Below are 18,840 nucleotides of genomic sequence, written 5' to 3' on the forward strand. Positions count from 1 at the left end.
GATTTTTGGCGAGTCAGATCTTCCCTTATTAAAACCTTTGGCAACATCAGATATAAAAATATTTAAAAGAGTTGCCGCTAAAATACAGCCTTGTTTTAAACCTATGTATGTATAAAAACGGTGAGAGCGTAGGCCATCTTGGTTTAAGCATACTTGTAACTGAAGTATTGGTATAATATTGAGATATTAAGGCTAATATATAAATTTGGACAATTTGCCTTCTCAAGTTTTCTGAACAATAATTTCCTTGAAATAGTACCAAACAAAATTTTAAAATCAATGAAAGCTATGTGCAAAACTCGACCTGTGAGCAGACCTCGGCACTTCATCAGTGATAGAGCAAGCAGGCTTACTGAGGTGTTTAGACCTGCAGTAAATGTTGTATGAAAATTATTCTTACCTATCCAGGATTTAAAATCACATTGTGTAAGCCGGGCAAAAATGTTTCTAGGGACATCTAGTAGCGCAATTGGTTGATAGTTATGAAGATGAGCCCGGTCTCCCTTTTTATAAATGGGGATTATTATAGATTTCATCCACCAGGGAGGTATTTTAACCACTAGTATGTCCTTAAATATCTCCACTAATATTTGTGCCCAGGCGCCAGGGTGACTCTTTAACATTATGTTTGTCAATCCATCTCTTCCCTGGGCTCTGGAGCTTCTCAGTTTCGCAATCAATATGAGGATATCGCCTTTGTCAAAAGTTATAGAGTCATCAGAAACCTAAGAAATAGGTTCAGGTTTTTGCTCTTACAGTTGAAGGCCATATATCTGCTCATGGTACTGTTTTCACACACCTTCCTGTACAGCGCTGATTTGGAAAGGTTAACTTGAACTGCACTGTTAAGTGTTGGCCAGATTTGACCAGAATTTTTGGATTCGATAGATTTTAACATATATTCTCCATCTTTTTGCAAGGCTTGTGCTCACTATGCCTTGCACCAATTCCTATATTTCATAACCTTATGTAACACAGCCATGCGCCCATTAGCCTTTATGTTCAAAGTAGCCCTAATATGCTTTCAGAGTTGTGTTTTCTTATCACCAACTGCTTTATGTAACCTATATTTGTGGTTATAACAAGGTTTAGTGGAATGAGGCAGTTGCAATTTTAAAAAACTCATAATAGTGACATATTTTCTATCGTTTTCAAATAAATTTGAGTTAAGTTGGATTTCGTTACTTGTCATGTATACTTGAAGACATTCTAAAGACTCTTTCACCCATTTAAATCTATTCCTCCCCCTGTTAAGGACACTTGATGCAAATGATGTTCCTTCATAGTCTTCCGAGCATTACACAACCAGATTAGCGCTAACAGATTGTGGTCACTCTGTGATTGTGTTATAACTTCAAAGAGGGTTACTCTATTAAACACGTTTCTCTGTAGAATTATATAATCAATACATGAATTAGAGTTACCGTGCCTCCATGTGTTCTTAGGTGGAATGTCATGTTGTAGAGAGCCATTAACCATTATACACTGTCTCTCTTTCATCAGAGTCAACCAGCGTTTTGTTATTTCTGTTTTCTTCGGATTTTTTTTTTTATAAATATTTTTATTGGCATTTCTTTAAACATTAACTTCGGGACTCAACATTGTCCCCAAACCCTGTTTCCCTCCCAACCGGTGTTAGCATCCTTGCAGATCCTTTGTGTCCCTTGTATGCTACAGATCTAACTAGTAAACATGTCCAGGATGCGGATGTTGTGTGGGCACCACTGTATCATATAGTCACTTTGAAGGAATTCTATAACCTCTCCCCAGTCTGTAGCAAATCTTGGTCTGTCCCCTTGGAGATTATATGTGATTCTCTCCTTTGCTACATAGGTCCATATCCTGTGAAGCAATTCTTGTGTAGTTGGGGGGGACTTTTTTTTCCAATTCTGGGCTATTGCCAGCCACGCTGCTATAAGAAGCCCCATAAAGTTCTGCTTTTGCGTCTTGGAGAGTCCTATCTCCGGGGGCCCACATGCCACACATCCAGATTTCATCTGCTAGATTCGCCGTTCCCTCGAACATTTCCTTCATTTGCGTTTTCACTTCCGCCCAAAATGGTTGTAGTTCTCCACAGTCCCACCAGATGTGTCTCCATGTGCCTGTGGTGTCGCACCCCCTCCAGCAGTTCCCTTGAGCTGTGGGGAACATTTTGTGAAGTCTTTCTGGGGTATAGTGCCATTGCACCATCACTTTGGTCCATGCTTCCCTTGTTTGAATTGCCCGGGTCCACTTGGGGATTATTTGCCACAGATATATCCACTGCTTCCTCGCAATTTCTTTTCCCAATGTGGTTTCCCATTTTTTCATGTATAGCCACGTAATATTTTCTTCTTGTGCGTTTATAAATTTGTAGAGGGTTGATACAAACTTCTTTTCTCCAGTTTGGGTCAGTATGTATGACTCGAATGGGGTGTTGATCCCTTGTCATGGCCTTCGTTATTCTTGGGGTTGTGAGCCAGTGGAGGATCTGTTCATACTGGTATCTGTCTTTTTCCGTAAGGCCCAGGAAATCCTGACATTCCGTGAAGGATCTGATCCGCTGGCCCACAAACATGTCTCCCACTTTTGAGCAATCGGTGTCTCTCCATTTCTGGAATGACCCTTTCGCCATCCCTGGGGGGGGAGTCCGGGTTGTCGAGCAGTGGTATGAAAGGGGCCGGGTCTATTGTTAGGGTTTCTCTCTTGGTGGCCCTATGCCAGATTTGCATGGTAGAGCTCATGACTTCGCTGATCTTTATGTTTTGGTGCCTGTGCTCAGGTCTCTTCCACAGGAGGTGACGCAGGTTCGATCTTGCGACAGCTCTATCCTGTGCCTCCCACCATTTTTCTGAAGTGTCCGTGATCCATTCGTTGATTACCCATATTTGGGCTGCCTCGTAGTACTTCCTGAAATGGGGGGGCGCCATTCCTCCATCTGATTTGTGAGCTGTGAGCGCCTGTTGTGAAATTCTTGGTGTTTTGTTTTGCCATACTTATTTGGTGATGATTTTGGTGAGTGACTTGAAGAAAGATGTCGGAATCCTTATGGGGAGTGCTTGGAAGTAATAGAGCAATCTGGCCAAAATTGTCATCTTGATTACAGTTATTCTGCCCCACCACAAGATTGTCAGCGGGTTCCATCTGTTTAGGTCTCTTTTCACGGCTTCTAAGAGGTTTGTGTAGTTCCCCGCATACAGGTTTTGTATTTTAGGTGTCAGTGTCACTCCTAGATACCCCACGCCTTCTTCTGCCGTTTGTAGTTGTAGGTCTTTTGTTAATTTGTGGATCTCTTCTTTGTTTCCAGCTAGTGCCATTACTGTTGATTTCTGCTGGTTAATATTCAGCTCCGAAATGTCCCCATATTTCTTCAGTAAAGCCAGTATTTACTACAAAAAGAAGGTAGATAAGCAGTGTCAGTGGCTGGAATTATAGTCTATTAAAGTCATTTAGAGTTCTTTAGCTTTTGAGGGATAGCCACAGTAGTGAAGTACAACCCCTGTTATAGTATCCAACTTGTCGCACATAGTAAAAGTAGATCAGCGTTCACTGCATTCACAGCTTTCACAGCAAACAGCACTCAAGTGATGTGCATGCGCGGATGCGCGCGTGCTGTGTTTTGAAGCTGCTCCCGGGTGAAAAGAGGGCAGAGATTCAGTAAGGCCAGTATTTACTGGTATAGTATCCAACTTGTCGCACGTATTAAAAGTAGATCTGCATTCACAGCTTTCACAGCAAACAGCACTCACGGTGCACTCCCACATTTTAATTCACAAAGGAAGAAGAAATTCAAAGGTCCTTTTCACATGAAAAACAGGATTTTTTTTTTCAACCAAACAATTTTTATTAGGCATTTCAAAGATGTGTATACAGGGACATCATATCAGCAATTCAACACACACAGATCAAACAAAGGAGCGTTCAAGTCAGTTTTCTTCGCAGGCGTTCTATTGAGAGCCGTATGCAGATTGTGTCCCTTTGGGGTACCGGGTTAGGCCAGGACCGTGCCCTTTCCAGTATACCTCATTGTAGCTATCGAGTCAGAGGTGGTCTCCGGGTGAGACCTGGATATTTCTCGGCATAGTCCATAAAGGGTGCCCATGGGTTTCGAAAAGAGTTCTGGTTCCCAGATTGGATTGCCGTGATCTTTTCTGCTACTATAATTTCCCAATATTTGTACCACCAGAGTGGGATTGCTGGTCCCTCTGGATTCTTCCACAGACGGGCCAGTGCTATTTTAGTGGCTGTTAATAAGTGTGTGCATAGGTGAGCTATCTGGCCAGTGAGCGGGTAACCCCTCCCACCCCCGTTTCCCCCGAGTAGAATTATTCCCAGATCCCATGGGATTGTGTGACCTGTGATTACTTTTATCTGCTGGAGAACCTCCCTCCAGTAAATCCCGGCTTTTGGACAGGCCCGTAGTAAGTGAAACAGAGAACCCTCGTCTGCGCAGCCTCTCCAACATCCCGCCAGGATGTCTGGGTTGGCTTTATTTAATTATTCCGGGGTGGTGTCATATCTGTACCAAACTTTATATCCCCCCTTCTCTTTTCGTAATAAACTGGGTGCTTTTATTCAGTCTGGACCAGATTCACCCCCCACTCTTCCGTGCCTCTTTCACGGCCTGGGTCCCTTTCCCAGCTGAGCATGTATTTTTCTTTTATAGTTGTGTTTATTTTGTCTAACAGCCTATATAGTGTTGAGATTTTCCCTTTAGGTGCTGTGGATGTTAAGGTCAACTCGAGTGATGCAAGTTCTCTCGAACCCCTCTCTCCGGTAGCCCTCTGCGACATCCAGTGTCGGAGCTGAGTAGCGGAACCGCTCTGGTGACCTTGAACTTAACCTTGCATTCTTCGAATGAGAACAGGTTAGGAATTAGGAAATCAGAGATCTGCCGCGGCCCTCTGCTTCTCCACGCTGCAAAACTGTGGGGGTGGATTCCCGGCAACAACCCAGGGTTATTCCAGATTGATGTTAATGGGCCTAGGGCGCCCACACAGCCCCATTTGCGGGCTGCTAGTTTCCAGTTCTGTATTGTGTTTCTGGTTGCTGTGAGGGGGCTTGGGTTCGTCTGGGCTTTCACGGTCGGGACGTGTGGGAGGTCCGACAGGGGCAGGGTGCTCCATGTTTCTTCAATTAGTCTCCAGTAGCGCTGATCTGTGATCTGTGTCCATGTGAATGCATGTGATAGTTGGACTGCCCTTGTGTATCTGGACACATCATGTGCCCCTAGTCCCCCCGGGCTGCCAGCGGAGCATGGTTTTTCTCGCCACCCGGGGTCCCCCCCCCCTCCCATATGAATTTGAGTATGTTTTTCTGCAGGGCGTTTAATTCGGATATGGAAATATCTACAGGGAGTATGGAGCAGTGGTAAATCAGTTGGGGTATTAGGTTCCTTTTTACTGTGGCTATTCAGCTGAGCCAGGAGATCTCCTGATTTTTCCAGTGCTCCAAGTCCTTCCTAAATTCGCTGAGCAGCTGCGAGATGTTGCTCTTGTATATTTGCGAAACACATCTGGGGATCTGGACCCTCAGGTACTTGATCGAGTTTTTCTCCCACAGTATTAGGAGCAGGGGAGTGAGGGCCTCCTTCTGCTCCTTTGTGAGGTTAATTGCTGGTGCTGCTGACTTCTCATAATTTACTGCGAATCCGGAAACGTTGCCAAATGCTTCTAGAGCGGGCCCAGTGATGTATTCGGGTGTGTTATTGTTAAGAGCACATCATCTGCGTATAGTGCAGCTTTGTACTCCTGTCACCCACTGTGAGCCATTTTATGTTGGGGTTTTGTCTGACCTTTTCCGCAAATGGCTCCATGGACAGGGCAAACACCAGTAGAGATAAAGGGCAGCCCTGTCTAGTTCCTCTGGTGATATGCATTTTCTCTGATCTGATCCCGTTGGCTCTCAACTGTGTGGAGGGGGCTTGACAATTGGCCAATTTCCATGCTATGAAATTGGGGCCCAACCCTGCATGCACACAAGTTTTCCTTATATATTCCCAATCCACTAGGTCAAATGCGTTCTGGGCATCCAGTGAGATGACCAGCATTCTTCCCCCCAGCCTATCAGCCTTTCTATAAGGTTGATAGCGCGCCTGATGTTGTCCTGTGTCCGCCTACCCGGGATGAACCCCGTCTTAGTGCCGTTTCAGTCTGGACGCCAGCACCTTTGAAAATATTTTCCCATCGTTATTCATAAGCGTTATGGGCCTGGAAGATGCCACCTTTTCTGGGCCCCGCCCGGGCTTGTGGACCAGTATTGTTAGAGATTCAGCCATCGATTTCGTGACAGACCCTGTGGTCAGAAAAAAGTTAAACAGGGTGACGAGTTGTGGGGTCAGTACATAAGAGTACGTTTTGTAAATTTTTGTCGTTAGTCCATCGGGGCCTGGGGCTGTGTTTTTCATAGATTTTATAGCTGCCCCCATTTCTTCCACTGTGATTGGTTCATCCAGGGATTCTAGTTGAACTCTCCTGGGAGGAGTGGTAGGGGACCTTAGATATTGTGTTTGGGGTTCAGGGGTGGGGGCGGGCTGCCCTTCCATTATCATTTTGAGGTGCGCTACTAGGACTGCCAATTTTTCCCCCATCTGTATATCGGGCTTTACCATCCTCCCCAATGAGCCTTATGATGTTATTTCTCTTGTGCATCTTTTGCAGTTTGTATGAGAGTATGCAGTGTGCTTTGTTGCTTTTGCTGTAATAGAATTGTTTTGTATAGGCCAGAGATTTTGCAGACCGATCCGCCCAGTGGATTTCTAACTTTATCTTGGCTTTTTTCCGCTCCCTTTTTCTTTTTCCTGGCACAGTGATTTTTAAGCTCTCTCTCCAGAGCCGAAACGTTCGCCTCCAATTTGGCTGCTTGACTCTTGGAGGTCCGACTCAGTTCCGCGCTAACACTAATGAATGCTCCTCGCACCACTGGTTTCATTGCGTCCCAGATTATATCTATGTTAGTGTCAGCAGTGTTATTTTCCACGAAGTAGTTAGTTAGTGTTTCCCCTGTTTCTCTATTGATAGCTTCGTCTAGCAGGAGTCAGTTGCGCAATTTCCAATATCATGGCGGGGGGATGGGGCTCCATGTATATGCATGTCTGCAGAGACCGGCGCATGGTCCGATATCATTCGAGTGTGGACCTCTACTTTTTCAAGACAGGGGAATAGGGCACACGTAACCAGGATTAGATCAATTCTTGAGAAACCCTCATGTGCGTTTGAGTAATGGTAATAGTTGTTTGACCCTCCGTTGGCCAGCCGCTGTGCGTCCACTGTTTCGGTTTCCATGAGGAACTTGGCCAATGCCAGGGATCAGGGATAGTCGGCCCTGGATGGTGGGAGTTTTTTATCTTTAGCTGGGTTTGGGACCATATTAAAATCACCCCACACAAAGAGGTACCCTTCAACAAATGAGAGCAGGATCGGGATCAGGTCCAGCAGGAATTTATCTGGGCTGTATATGGAGGCTATTGTGATTGGCTGTTCTAGGAAGTGCCCTTTCACTAGGAGATTCCTGCCACCTGGGTCTCTCTTCACTGTGATTTGTGTCAACAGTACCTCGTCGCTCGGCAGAATTGCCACCGCCCGCTTCTTCTCCCCTGAGGTGGTGAAAAATGATTTCTTAAACCTTTCAAATTTAATGCGCTGCTCATCGGCTGACAACAGGTATGTCTCCTGGAGGAGTATTATGTCCCCTGCCAGTTGGCTGAGTCTATGATCCACCGATCTACATTTCCCGAGGGAGTTGAGGCCTTGGACATTCCACGTGAGCATATGAATGTCGCTCTCGTTATCCGACCCCATGGCGAGTCTTATTGGACTTCGATTTGCGCTTGCCCCTGTCATGCTTCTGCCTGTGTGACCGACGTTGGTTTGTTTTGGATATATGCAGTTGTTATGCCTCTAGATGTCAGTGTGCTACAATTTCTAGTGTTTTGGGGTGGAGGGAAGCCCAATCCTGTCCCTACCCCCGAACTTTCACCCCTAATCCCCGCCTCCGTCCCCCAAGAACCAGCCTCACCCAACGGGGTAACTGACTGCGTCCCACCACCGAGCAACTTGTGCCAACATAACTGCAGCTGGAACTAGTGGCTGAACTCAGCCTTGTGCATTCAATGACTATGAGTGACTCTGCTTCATGCTCCCCCCCGGCCTATTGTTGGTGGGCCCCCTGATTTCTGGTGCTGTGTAGCTTCCCCAGATAGCCTTAACCTCCCCCAGCGTCCCCAGACCTGCCTTGTCGAATGGGGTACCCCAGAGTGGGTCGATTGACCTTGCGTACCAAGGTCCTGCATCTCTGACTGTCGGATTAGGCTTTTTCCGAGGCGGGCCTCGGATCCTGCATGTCCTGCTGACTCTCGTCCAGGCCGTCGCTGATGGCATTTTATCCTGGGATCGTGTGGTAGCTTCCTCTTCTGATTCGCTGCTGTTTCCCCGAGTTCCTAGGAGTTTTTCTGCTTCTTTTAGGGAGTAGATTTGCTTTGGGGATCCTTCTCAGGTGAACTTCAGAGATGTTGGGTAGCCCCACCAATATGGGATCTTTCTCTCTCTTAACCTCTCTGTGAGAGGCTTAAGTGATTTTCTTTTCTGAAGGGTGGCGTTCGCTAAGTCTTGATATAAATGGATGGTGGCGTCCCTGAACGAGATCTGCTGTGATGACCTGGCTTCTTTCATGATTTCTTCCTTCACCCTGTAAAAGTGGATCCTGGCTAAGACAGCCAGAGGAGAGGAGGGTGATTGTCTCGGGACCGTTCTGTGAACTCGTTTGATTTCCAATGGAGGGCTGCTTGAAGAGTCAAGATGAACCTGAACAGGTCTGCTGTATATCTTTCTAGGTCTACGTCTGGGATTGAAGTTGAGACACCCCTGAGGCGGATATTGCTACACCTAGAGCGATTTTCTGCGTCCTCCTGTTTTGCTTCTAGGGCTTCGAATCTCGCCTACAGTGCCGCCATCCTGTCCAATCCTTTGTCTATTTCAAATGCCTGGTCGCATAGGTTGTTTTCGATTTCCGCTGTGCAGGATTCTACAACATCCACCCTTTTGTCCTGGGTCTCAATCTTCTTCATTATCTCATCTGTGCCCTTCTGGATTTCCTTCATTAGGGCTGAAAGCAACTCTTTCAGGTTTGATTTCGTGGCGGATTGGGCAGGGTCTGGGGTACCACAGGTGGAGCCCAGCTCCATGTTATGCCCCTGTGGCTGGTCACCTTTCTTTACTTCCTCCAGGATGGAATTGCTAACTAGGGTTGAAATGTCCACCCGTTAGGTTGCCCTTCCGCTCTTTGCCATAGCGACCCAGTGATGGACGTAGGTCTGGGCCCGAGGTGTATGTTGCATTGATCTCTCTTGTGCCCAGGGTGCTGGCGTGGGTTATTATCACCGCTGTCCTCCGCTACCTTCCCCTCTGGGGTGAGGGGTGGGTGTCCCGTTGATGATTTGCCTCTTCCCCCACTATCAGGTCTTTGTTGCCTGTTGATACGTGAGTGCTGGCCACCGGCGGGGCTCTCTGTGCTTCCAAGCCCCCCTTTTAATGCCTGGAGGTGCTTTGATGAGATGCACCCAATGAGGGTGGGGTCAAGAATCTCCCCGTGGGTTGTGGGGAACTTGCGGTTACGAGCACGTGGGGTGTGGCAGCGGACACGGTGCACCCCTTGCAGCCCTCTGGCTATTCCAATGTTCACTATCACCCCTCCTTGGTGTCAGGCCCTTCTGCTTTCAAACCTCCCTTAGGGCGAGTTTAGTGGTGGGAGGGAGGGAGGGGCACGTCAGGCGTGACACTAGGAGCCCAGCGCCACCTCTGTTCTCAAATCCCCCTTCCACTCACTGTGCTGGTCTGTGGAGATGCCTCCCAGGGGGTCGTTGTTCCGTCCGGCTTGTCCGTCTGGGCTGCTTCCGGGCCCAAGAGTGGTTAGCCACCTGAATTTGCTCCGGCAGGGGTAGCCATGGGTCGCTGCTCTGAAGTGTGCAGACTGGTCCCCCTCCTTACTGCTGAGGCCCAGTCCGCCTTGGTCCTGGGCCTGATGCTTAGTGTGGGTTGGTGAGGTTGGGGGGGGGGGGGGTCTCCCCTCTGGGGCAGCTGCCCCAGTCAGTGTTGTTACGCCCCCCCCCAGGGGCTTGCTGCGCCTTCTCAAGTGTGGACTGCCTTCTGGGGGCCACTGGCTCGCGGGCACAGGTGGCGGCACCAGAGGATGTTGTGTCCTCCTCCGGACCCGATCTGAGGGCTGAGGTGCTGCAGGCAGCTCCCTGAGCTGCTGGTCTCCTGTGAACGGGAAGGGAGGGGCTCCTGGGCACTGCCGCGCGCCTCTCCTGCTCCTCAAAGGTCAAGTGGTCCCACTGGTTGCCACCTCAGACTCCGCTGCTGGACCGCTGCCGCTGATTGTGTTGCCTCAGCGCCCCGGGGTGGATCCTCGCCGGGGGATTATTGCCCTTACACCGGTGTGGGACGCCTTATGGGGCTTCTGAGATTCTGGAACCAGGCGGCATGCCCGAGTGGCTCCTCCTCACCCGCAGCTCTGAGGGGTCAAGGTGGCGAAAGCCCCTTCTGGGACTCCCCGCCTCCCACTGGCAGGACAGGGGAGGGGGCCTCCAGTCCTAGCCAGACACTGAACTCTCCCCTCAAGCCGGACCAGTCCCACCGCAGGCTGCTGTGAATCGCCCCGAGACCGGATTGTCTTTGCTACTCATGGCGAGAGGGGCCAGATGTAGGCTCCTCCCCCACAGTCGCACTGGAGCACATTCAAGGAGGTTGGCAGAGTCGCTTGGCTGCAGGGCTTCGTAGTTATCCGCTACTACAGTGCTTGGCTTTGGTGCTCTCCTTCAGCCTGTGGCTCCTCCTCTTTGCTGCATCTGTTTGGAGAGCTCCAGGATGGAGTGGCCGCCATTTTCCGTTGCCGTTTTGGGTCGCCGTTGGAGATTGCGCTGGACCGTTCTGCTAGAAAACTTTATGCCTTCCATTTGTTTTCCGGCCAGTGTACGCACCGTCCTTTCCTCACTCTGCCTATTGAGTTACAGTGGATTAACGGAGCATTGAACCGCCAAAATCACGCTCAGTGGCTGGAACACACCAGGAGCTTCTACAGAGCCATGCCTCTCATGGCCGCTCAAAGCCACGCCCCCCCCAAAAAACAGGATTTTTAAACACTGACACAAAACCAGCTTTGCATGTGTGTTTGCAAGCTAAAGCAAGACATGAGAAAAATGGCCCCCGCCAACATAAAGATGTCAGGGAATAGACATGATATGTGTGTTGACAAAAGCGAAGGCAGATTATGCTTCACGTGCAAAATACCGGCAAAACGTTTGAAAAGAAAAGCCTACTTGGTTGCCATGAAACGTTCCTGTAGCCCTATTTGGGAAGACTATGCGGTTGTCTTTCTGCAAGGGAAAACCAGAGAAGGCTAAAACAAAAATGTAATCCAAATGCAGATTGAAAAAGCACATTGCATTACTGGCTGAGAAATAAATTCAGCATTTTCCCTGAAACTGCCACCCATCAAAAGGGGTTGCACTCTGACAATTCAGACTCACTTTTCAGCAGGAAAACGAACAGCAGATAATTAAAAGTGTATTTTCTTAATGATGGAAAGAAACAGCCCTGTACTTTCAGCGAAAACGCAAAGTGGACCCTGAAAACACACTGTATGTCAAGGTATCAAGGCTGATGTTAGAAAATACAATATGTGAGTCAATTTCAGCCAAGGACAAATGGTGGGGCCATGGGCAACATTCACAAAGAACTCCCCCACTTCCAGACTGGTTCAGGCATCACAAATGTTCACAACTGCAATAAAGTGTGGCTGCTAGGAGGTGTTGAAAACAGACTTTTCCTAGACCTGCTGTCTCTGAGGGCAGTTCTGAGCAGGGCAAATGCTCCGGCTGATGCATGACCAAAGTAGGGGTGAGGTGCAAACACAGGGGCTATTATTAAGGCTGAACTCTGGAGAAAAAAATACAGGAAAATTGAAGCTTTTCAGGTAAGAGGACAGCATGCCAGATGTCCGCAGTGGGGGATCTCTGTGTAGCAAATGCATCCCCCATTTACGATCTGCACCCTACACCTCAAACAACAAAGAGACTAATCAAGCAGGCTGGCCCAGAGAGACAAATGGCCTGGAGGAAGGGAACATCATATTTGCACATATGAAGATTCCTTTGTTTAATTGGACTGTCACAATTGTGGTGGATCACACTGTATACATGTATGTTTTATTGTTTATACAATTTCAAGACGATTTTGGTGATGATACATTTCCCCAACTGTGACCTAGGGAATTGGAATGACAAGCTAGCATGTGTTCCTGGCTGCTTTTAACTTGTCCCGAATATGAGAGTTGGCCTGCTGGTAGAGGGTAAAATTAGGAATATGGGTAATAAATCACATGTTCCTAACTGTTATGTTTTTTTTAAAAACGGCAGAAAATTGCAAAACGGCTGTGCAACCTGGTGTGGACCCGGCTGTTTTATTAAATTCCCCCTGATTAGCTGACTCAGAAAATATATGTATTATGGAAGTTGCTAGTAACATTATGAAGTTTTGCCAAATAACTAGTTTTGACAAAAATTTGACACGAGAACAAAAAGGGATTGCAGATCGAAATTGCCATAGGTCTGCTCCAGACCCTTAAACCAATCCTTAGAGAGGGGCTGGAGTTGGGAGGAGAGAGATGGGTAACTGACCAATCCTATTTATGAGAACTCTTGCACTGTATTTCCTAAGATTATAAACTTGATGGTGTCATCGCTGGTATATTAAGTGGATGCACTAGGAGGAGGGGAGAGAGCTGCTGAAATTTACCATCGGGGAGAGCTGCTGAAACGTATCATCTTACAGCCGCAAGGACTCACCAAAGCAGATTGCATCTGGGTGGAGCTGTTTATTGCTAGTTAGGCCTAAAAAAGATGACTGGACTCAACGGTGAAGATCTGCGGACCATCCTTGAGAGTGGAGTTACCAGACGCCTGCCCAGTCATTCCAGAGAGTCTTGACATGCAACTGGCTTTCCTGACTTTAAACAGAGGATTTTTATGTATGTAAATTTGAACCATGGGAGACCAAAAGGTGGGGGAATCTGCTTGCCTTAAATCCTTTCCCTTTACAGTGGGCGAGGAGGGGAAGGACCAAACTGTGTAGATCCTTAGTCTATTTAACTAAAAATTATTAATTTAATTAATTCCCCTTGACAGTACAGAACACCATGGGGTGAATTTTGTAAAAATTCAAAATTAACAAAGCTCATTCCCAGTGTGCGCCTAAAAATAAGGACTGTAATTTAACTGGGTAATCTTTCTGTTCAGCTTCCCCCACACAGGCCTTTAAGTGGAGGAAGGTCTGAAGTGCAAAATGTTCAAATCATCCCAATGTTTACTGTCCAACTTCCCTAACACAGACCTTTCAGTGTGTGGGATCTGGAAACAAACCGCTAAATCGCCGTGTGTTTATTTTACACCAAAAGTGTGGGTCAAATCATAATTGCCATATGCTTTTGTACCAATCTATAAACCGAACTGCTCGCCTTTTAAGCGTGCAGAAAAATCGAAATTGCACAGCATTACACATGTAAATTTCTTTTGTTCATTGACCAGTTTAATTATTTTTTTAAGTGTAATCTGTAAAAAGAATTGTAGTGTAATGTGTGTGATTTGTGTAAAAAGAAGTTAATTGTGAGCAACAAAGAAGGTGGCGTGTGTAGGTTATTGTGATTTCTATTACTTCTTAGTTAAATGCAAATATATTTCCTGTACACCGCCCTGGTCCTTGGCTCATTGGTAGCTCAGGGGAAGGGATCCAAGGGGTATTCGATGAACTAGAGATAGGGCTAACTAAAAGAACAAAAATTAACCGTTTATTGTCTGACAATTAGCTTGGGGAGGGAAGGAACTCCCTGTGCTGAGGATGGCCTCTCAAAAAAACATTACAAGAACAACAGCAGGTTTGGGATTGCCATGGCAGATTATCTGTCCAAATAGACAGAATTGCATTTTGCCCCATCACTTCAAATACTGTCAAAATGTCTCAGGCAAGTGTTCTATTTGGAGAGCATACCCAGAAAATTAGTAAGTGATAATGGTGTACAGCTCATCTCTACTGAAATACAAAAGTTCCTTAAGAAAAAAATGACATCCAGCATTGTTATGTGGTGTTGTACCACTCCAGGCAGATGGTCTGGTGGAAAGAGCTAATCATTTCATCCAAGGCCGCATTCAAGCAGCCAACATGTTTTTTGATTTACTTACATTCTGCGCTTTATTGAAACAGAAGACTAAATAGAAGGGGTACGAGTCGAAGTTTGTCGCGCTCTTCATTACTCATTGGAACAAGTCCGATCACCACATAGACCTACTCCAGATAGCCCAGCCAGTTATGCGCTCGCTTCGGACATCTGTGTTAAAGCCTGCAAAATACAGTTTAAATAAGCCCTTCACCCTTGAGAGATTGGTGAATTTAGCAATAGTAAGTTAATAGTGCAGAATATTACATTATTTAGAAGAGAGGAGTTTCACATAAAGCACTACTGTTTGGGACATGAACCAGCAGTTCGTGTTATTTTACGTATTACAAAACGTAAAAACGGGTTACCATAACATGATATACATCTATAACATATAGGAGCCACTCCGATACAAATAAAGCGCGTTAGCAAATGTCTTTGACAAAGGGGACCAACCAGGTAACAGGCACGAAAGTATGTCCCGGATTTCCCCTTCTGTGAACTGTTCTGTGCTGGAATGTCTGTCCTGTGTGTACATGGGCGGGGCGAGCCCCGAGCTCTGCAAATGTGCTTTGCTGCCCCGCTACAGCTCCGGCCAGGCACACCCAGTTCCCCGCGGCTCACGGCCCCTCCGAGGCTGCACAAACCGGCAGAGGAGGGCGGGCCGAACCTGAGAGGAGAGCCAACCTGGCGGGGAGGGCGGAGGGGAGCGAGCGGGCCGCGCTGGGCTGGGATTGTGAAGAAAGTCGGATGACGTGACTCGGGGCGCCGGGAACATCCGAGGAGGAGCCTGGTCGTCGCCATTTTCCTCGCTCTGCGGCTGCCCGTCTATTAAACCTCAGACGTGGTAGAGCAGGCGGAGCGTCACCTGGCATCTAGGTGATGAGGCACAAGGGCGCCCGTCCCTCACGAGCCAATAAATACTAAAGGGGGTAACCACGAGTGCTGTGGAGGACTCCGCTTTTAACACATTTTATATATATATATATATATATATTTTAAACACAGCGCGCTTGTGGATTGTACTTGCCTGAGGTGGAAAACAAGGATCTTTCTTTTATTTTTATTTTTTCTACACGCCGGGTACAACAGAAGGGGGGACACGATGTCTGGGCAAAGCATTACCGACCGCATCACAGCAGCGCAGCACATTGTCACCGGATCGGCTGTCACCAAGACGGTGTGCAAGGCCACCACGCACGAGATCATGGGGCCCAAAAAGAAACATCTGGACTGTGAGTAACCCGCGCGCGCGCGCGCGCTTACGCGGGGGGTGGCGGGGGTAACGGCCATCGCGTCGCTGACGGGGGGAGGACAACGCCCCACCCGAGCCATACAAAGTGCTACCTGTGCACACTGGGTGGTTAGTGGAGTACCCGAGCCCGCCCAGGCTGACTGGGCTCTGATTTTTGGTGGCAAGTTCAGATCCAGTATACCTTGTTTAGGTGCTTGTGTTGTGTATATTGATCTGCATATACATCATTCGAATGAATGCTTTGTTTCCCAGTGACCTAGACATCATGCAGCGAGTCAGCTGACTTTCAACAGCCGTCACATTGGAAGTGTTAAAAAAAAAAATAATAACACCTCCTGGAGGCTGGAATTGCTGGCCCGAGGTCACAGGTTGGCTGGCACCCAACAGGTGTCAACAAACTCCACCAAAATGTTCATATGGCTTCTGAAAATCAAAACGACTCTTTTTATAAGGATGTAATTATGCTACCTAAAGGCAATAAACATTCCCGTAAACTGCATTTTTAGTTAGGATTAAATCTTATCAAATTTGGCATGTCACCATTTTGAAAAAAGAGATCACTTGACTGCACATTCTCGGGAAGTTGTGGTCCCGCGTACACTGATGGGAAATTTCCGTCCTTGGCAATACGTTCCAGAGAACCGCAATCAACACGCTTCCTCAAATGTATCATGACAAAACTTAATCACTTCACATTTTGGCTTGAATTATCTTTCAACACAACAGATGTGACGCATGTATACTGTGGTGTTATTCAGTGCATGTTACTTAAGTGTTGTCATTTTTGGTTTAAAACTACTATGAAATGTTATTCTATCGTTAAATTGTGTTGAAATCTTTAATTTTGGGGATTACTTAGTTTGAAAGCGCATACAGCTCTTTTAATTATGTCCAGTCTCGTTCATTGTGTATTGCACTTTACCTTGTCGCCCTAGTTCATGTTTTTACCTCCCCTGAATAATCTGGTCTTATATCCACATCCTCGTGCCCATTGTTTAGGATACTGGTCCTCTGCTCTGGAAATGAATGTTAAAAAGTTTTGTAACGATTTTTGTGCTAATCATGCATTGCTGCCCATTTAATTTTCATTAAAATAAAATGCCATCTTCTGGCTACTTGACAGTGCTTGTCCGTCACCAAAAGATGCTCTTGGTGGCACCACTGTAGTTGATCTGGAAATTGCACCCTCAGTCTTCGAGTGGTGGCCCTTAGTTTTAAAATGTGGCTGCAACGACGGTCACAACAAATGGGTTCCGATATTTCTGATGTAAACCTTCAGAAAAGTTAGCCTTAACTTTGACCTATATGTATTTAGGATTGTTTTGGGCTTCAGAAGTACTGTGTCTCTCCGACTCTTTTGAGATTGTTTACAACGGTCTAATTTTCTAAGCTGGGTGTTGGTATTTCTGAGTTTTGTAATTGTAGATTCTTGGGTGATTATTCAGTTTAGTGATTTCATATCCGCGAAATAAGCACAAGTAGGTGAGAATTAACAACCTTCCACAGGAACAATGCTGTATATTCATAAGCTAGTGTACCAAGTAAGTTAAAAGCAAGTATGTTTTCAAATGTTTCTTAGTATCTTATTTTGGAGCTGTTTGGCTCAGAAAGAACATAAGGCTTTCCAACAGGTAACCCTCCCCTTACTGCCAACCCCCTACCTCCTTCTCTCTCAACCTCTGGGGCATCCATTCGGCTGCATATTTCGCGACAAAAAACCCAAATAAATCAATACACCCTCCAAAAGTATAACACTTATTAATTCCCCCCTATAGTATCACAGTTTAAGCAGACCAGTAGCTGCCGTGACTAAATATTCTTTGAAGAACAACCTTAAAATTCTGTTAAAATAAGCAGTGCGTTTTTGTAATAGACAACGCAGAGAAAAGTTGAGTTGCTGGATCTATAACCCCTTGCTAGTAAAAGTAATACAATTCGTGTTAGGTATTATGTAGTTTCACCTTTTACTGTTCTCAAATTGGAGAAGATTGAGCAGAAGGCTTCTAGTAATGTCCAAAATATGCGTATACGCGAATAAACTTGGTGACTAACATCTGAAGGGCTTAAAGACTGCACATATCCAGACATTTTTTCCCATGGCTTTGAGGCCAAACTTAAAATTCCAACAGAATTACTCATTGGCTTGTAGCACAGGCTGTGGCGTTCCACGCAGGGTCACCCCAATGCGTGCCCATGCAAGCTTTTGGGCTCGAATGTTGCATACAATACAAGCAATGGTGCGCCGTGGCATAGTATATTTGCAAAAGTAACACAAAATTCCAAGTTCTCACTGGTTCTTTACAAAGGATAGCAGCCAGTTGGACGATTGTGTGTAACACACTGGAATCATTTAAATTGATGTAGTGGGCAAGGGCGGAGCCAGCCACAACATTTTGGGGGGGCTGGATGGCAGTTTTGTAAGATGTTAGTGAGTGGGGTCATTAAACCTATTTCGCTGTTGATTTCCCTCTCCCCCGACCCCTCCCGCCGAGCCGGGGAGGATGAATAGATATTCTGCCTTCCTTTGGCCTATAAGTTGCATCTTTCAGCCCAAACCCACCAGATGCGTATCAAGGATTGTGTAACAAGTGGGGCCTTGAGCTAACATAGTAGGGCTCACCCTAAAGGGAACCCAAAGATGGAACTGGGCTTGTTCTGCCCCCCACCAAATCTGTAGGAGATAACAATCGTAACGAGGGAGAGCAAACCAACCCAGGTGGGTTCAGACGGATTGTCTCCCCGAGAAAAATGTTTAAATAAGGGGTTTAAATTGTGAATTTTACAGTACACTTTTTGTGATATATTAGGTAAAAAGCCACACAGTTTACAATTGGTTTTGTAGGGTAAGGCATGAAAAGGGTCCCTTAGGTGCCAAGTCATCAACAATGCACAGGAGCATTTTCAAACACACTTTCATAATGTCTTTTCCCACTGTATGCCAGTACCCCACAAGTGTAAAACATATGTTCATACTGATTGTGCCCAAACACCTCCATTCTGGTGCTCCTACATATGCCAGCATTCCCACATCAGAACATACGGTTTGCTTTGCCCATGATGCCGGTAACTATACTATAACAAAACAAGTTCATGCTGGCACTGCCAATATATGCCATATCCCCACGTAAGAACATGCTCTTGTTGGCTTTGCCCTAATGCCAGTAAAAAAAAAAAAAGCCATGCCACAGTAAGAAAATATGCCTTTGCTGGTTAGCTGGTACAATAGCTCAGCGTGTTGTGCCCTAGCTGCTGCAATCTGTGTGTGACCTGCAGGTCACTTGTTCAAGGCCCACTCAGCCTTTTTATACGTCTGAGGTCAATAAATGAGTACCAACTTCGGTAGGGTGATCATTTTATATAGATATATATTCTCTGTACAAATAACATCATTAAACAAATCC

The 18,840-nt window shown here is 46.4% G+C and overlaps 1 protein-coding gene and 1 long non-coding RNA gene across 8 annotated transcripts in view; one reads left to right on the forward strand and one right to left on the reverse strand.

Moving 5' to 3' along the window:
• Window positions 1–1,540: 1,540 nt before the first annotated feature.
• LOC138528301 (uncharacterized) lies at window positions 1,541–14,766 on the reverse strand. Of its 2 annotated transcripts, XR_011284115.1 has the most exons (3): window positions 14,641–14,764; window positions 14,210–14,367; window positions 1,541–3,368 (listed from the first exon to the last, which is right to left on the reverse strand). It is a non-coding gene; the product is annotated as an uncharacterized lncRNA (long non-coding RNA). The 2 variants fall into 2 exon arrangements; XR_011284116.1 differs by lacking the exon at window positions 14,210–14,367 and having other exon boundaries at window positions 14,641–14,766.
• A 178-nt stretch (window positions 14,767–14,944) lies between these two features.
• The window catches only part of PICALM (phosphatidylinositol binding clathrin assembly protein), a 1,182,846-nt gene continuing 1,178,950 nt past the window's right edge, over window positions 14,945–18,840 (forward strand). For 2 of the 6 annotated variants that reach the window (XM_069639772.1, XM_069639773.1), the window contains exon 1: window positions 14,945–15,419. In XM_069639772.1, the coding sequence (XP_069495873.1) occupies window positions 15,290–15,419 (130 nt within the window). In that variant the 5' untranslated portion in view covers window positions 14,945–15,289. The remainder of the gene's footprint in view (window positions 15,420–18,840) is intronic. The other 4 variants (XM_069639770.1, XM_069639769.1, XM_069639775.1 and 1 more) reach the window with 4 other exon arrangements.

Source organism: Ambystoma mexicanum, chromosome 7q, assembly GCF_040938575.1.
Source record: "Ambystoma mexicanum isolate Mex_15411 chromosome 7q, UKY_AmexF1_1, whole genome shotgun sequence".
NCBI lineage: Eukaryota > Metazoa > Chordata > Amphibia > Caudata > Ambystomatidae > Ambystoma > Ambystoma mexicanum.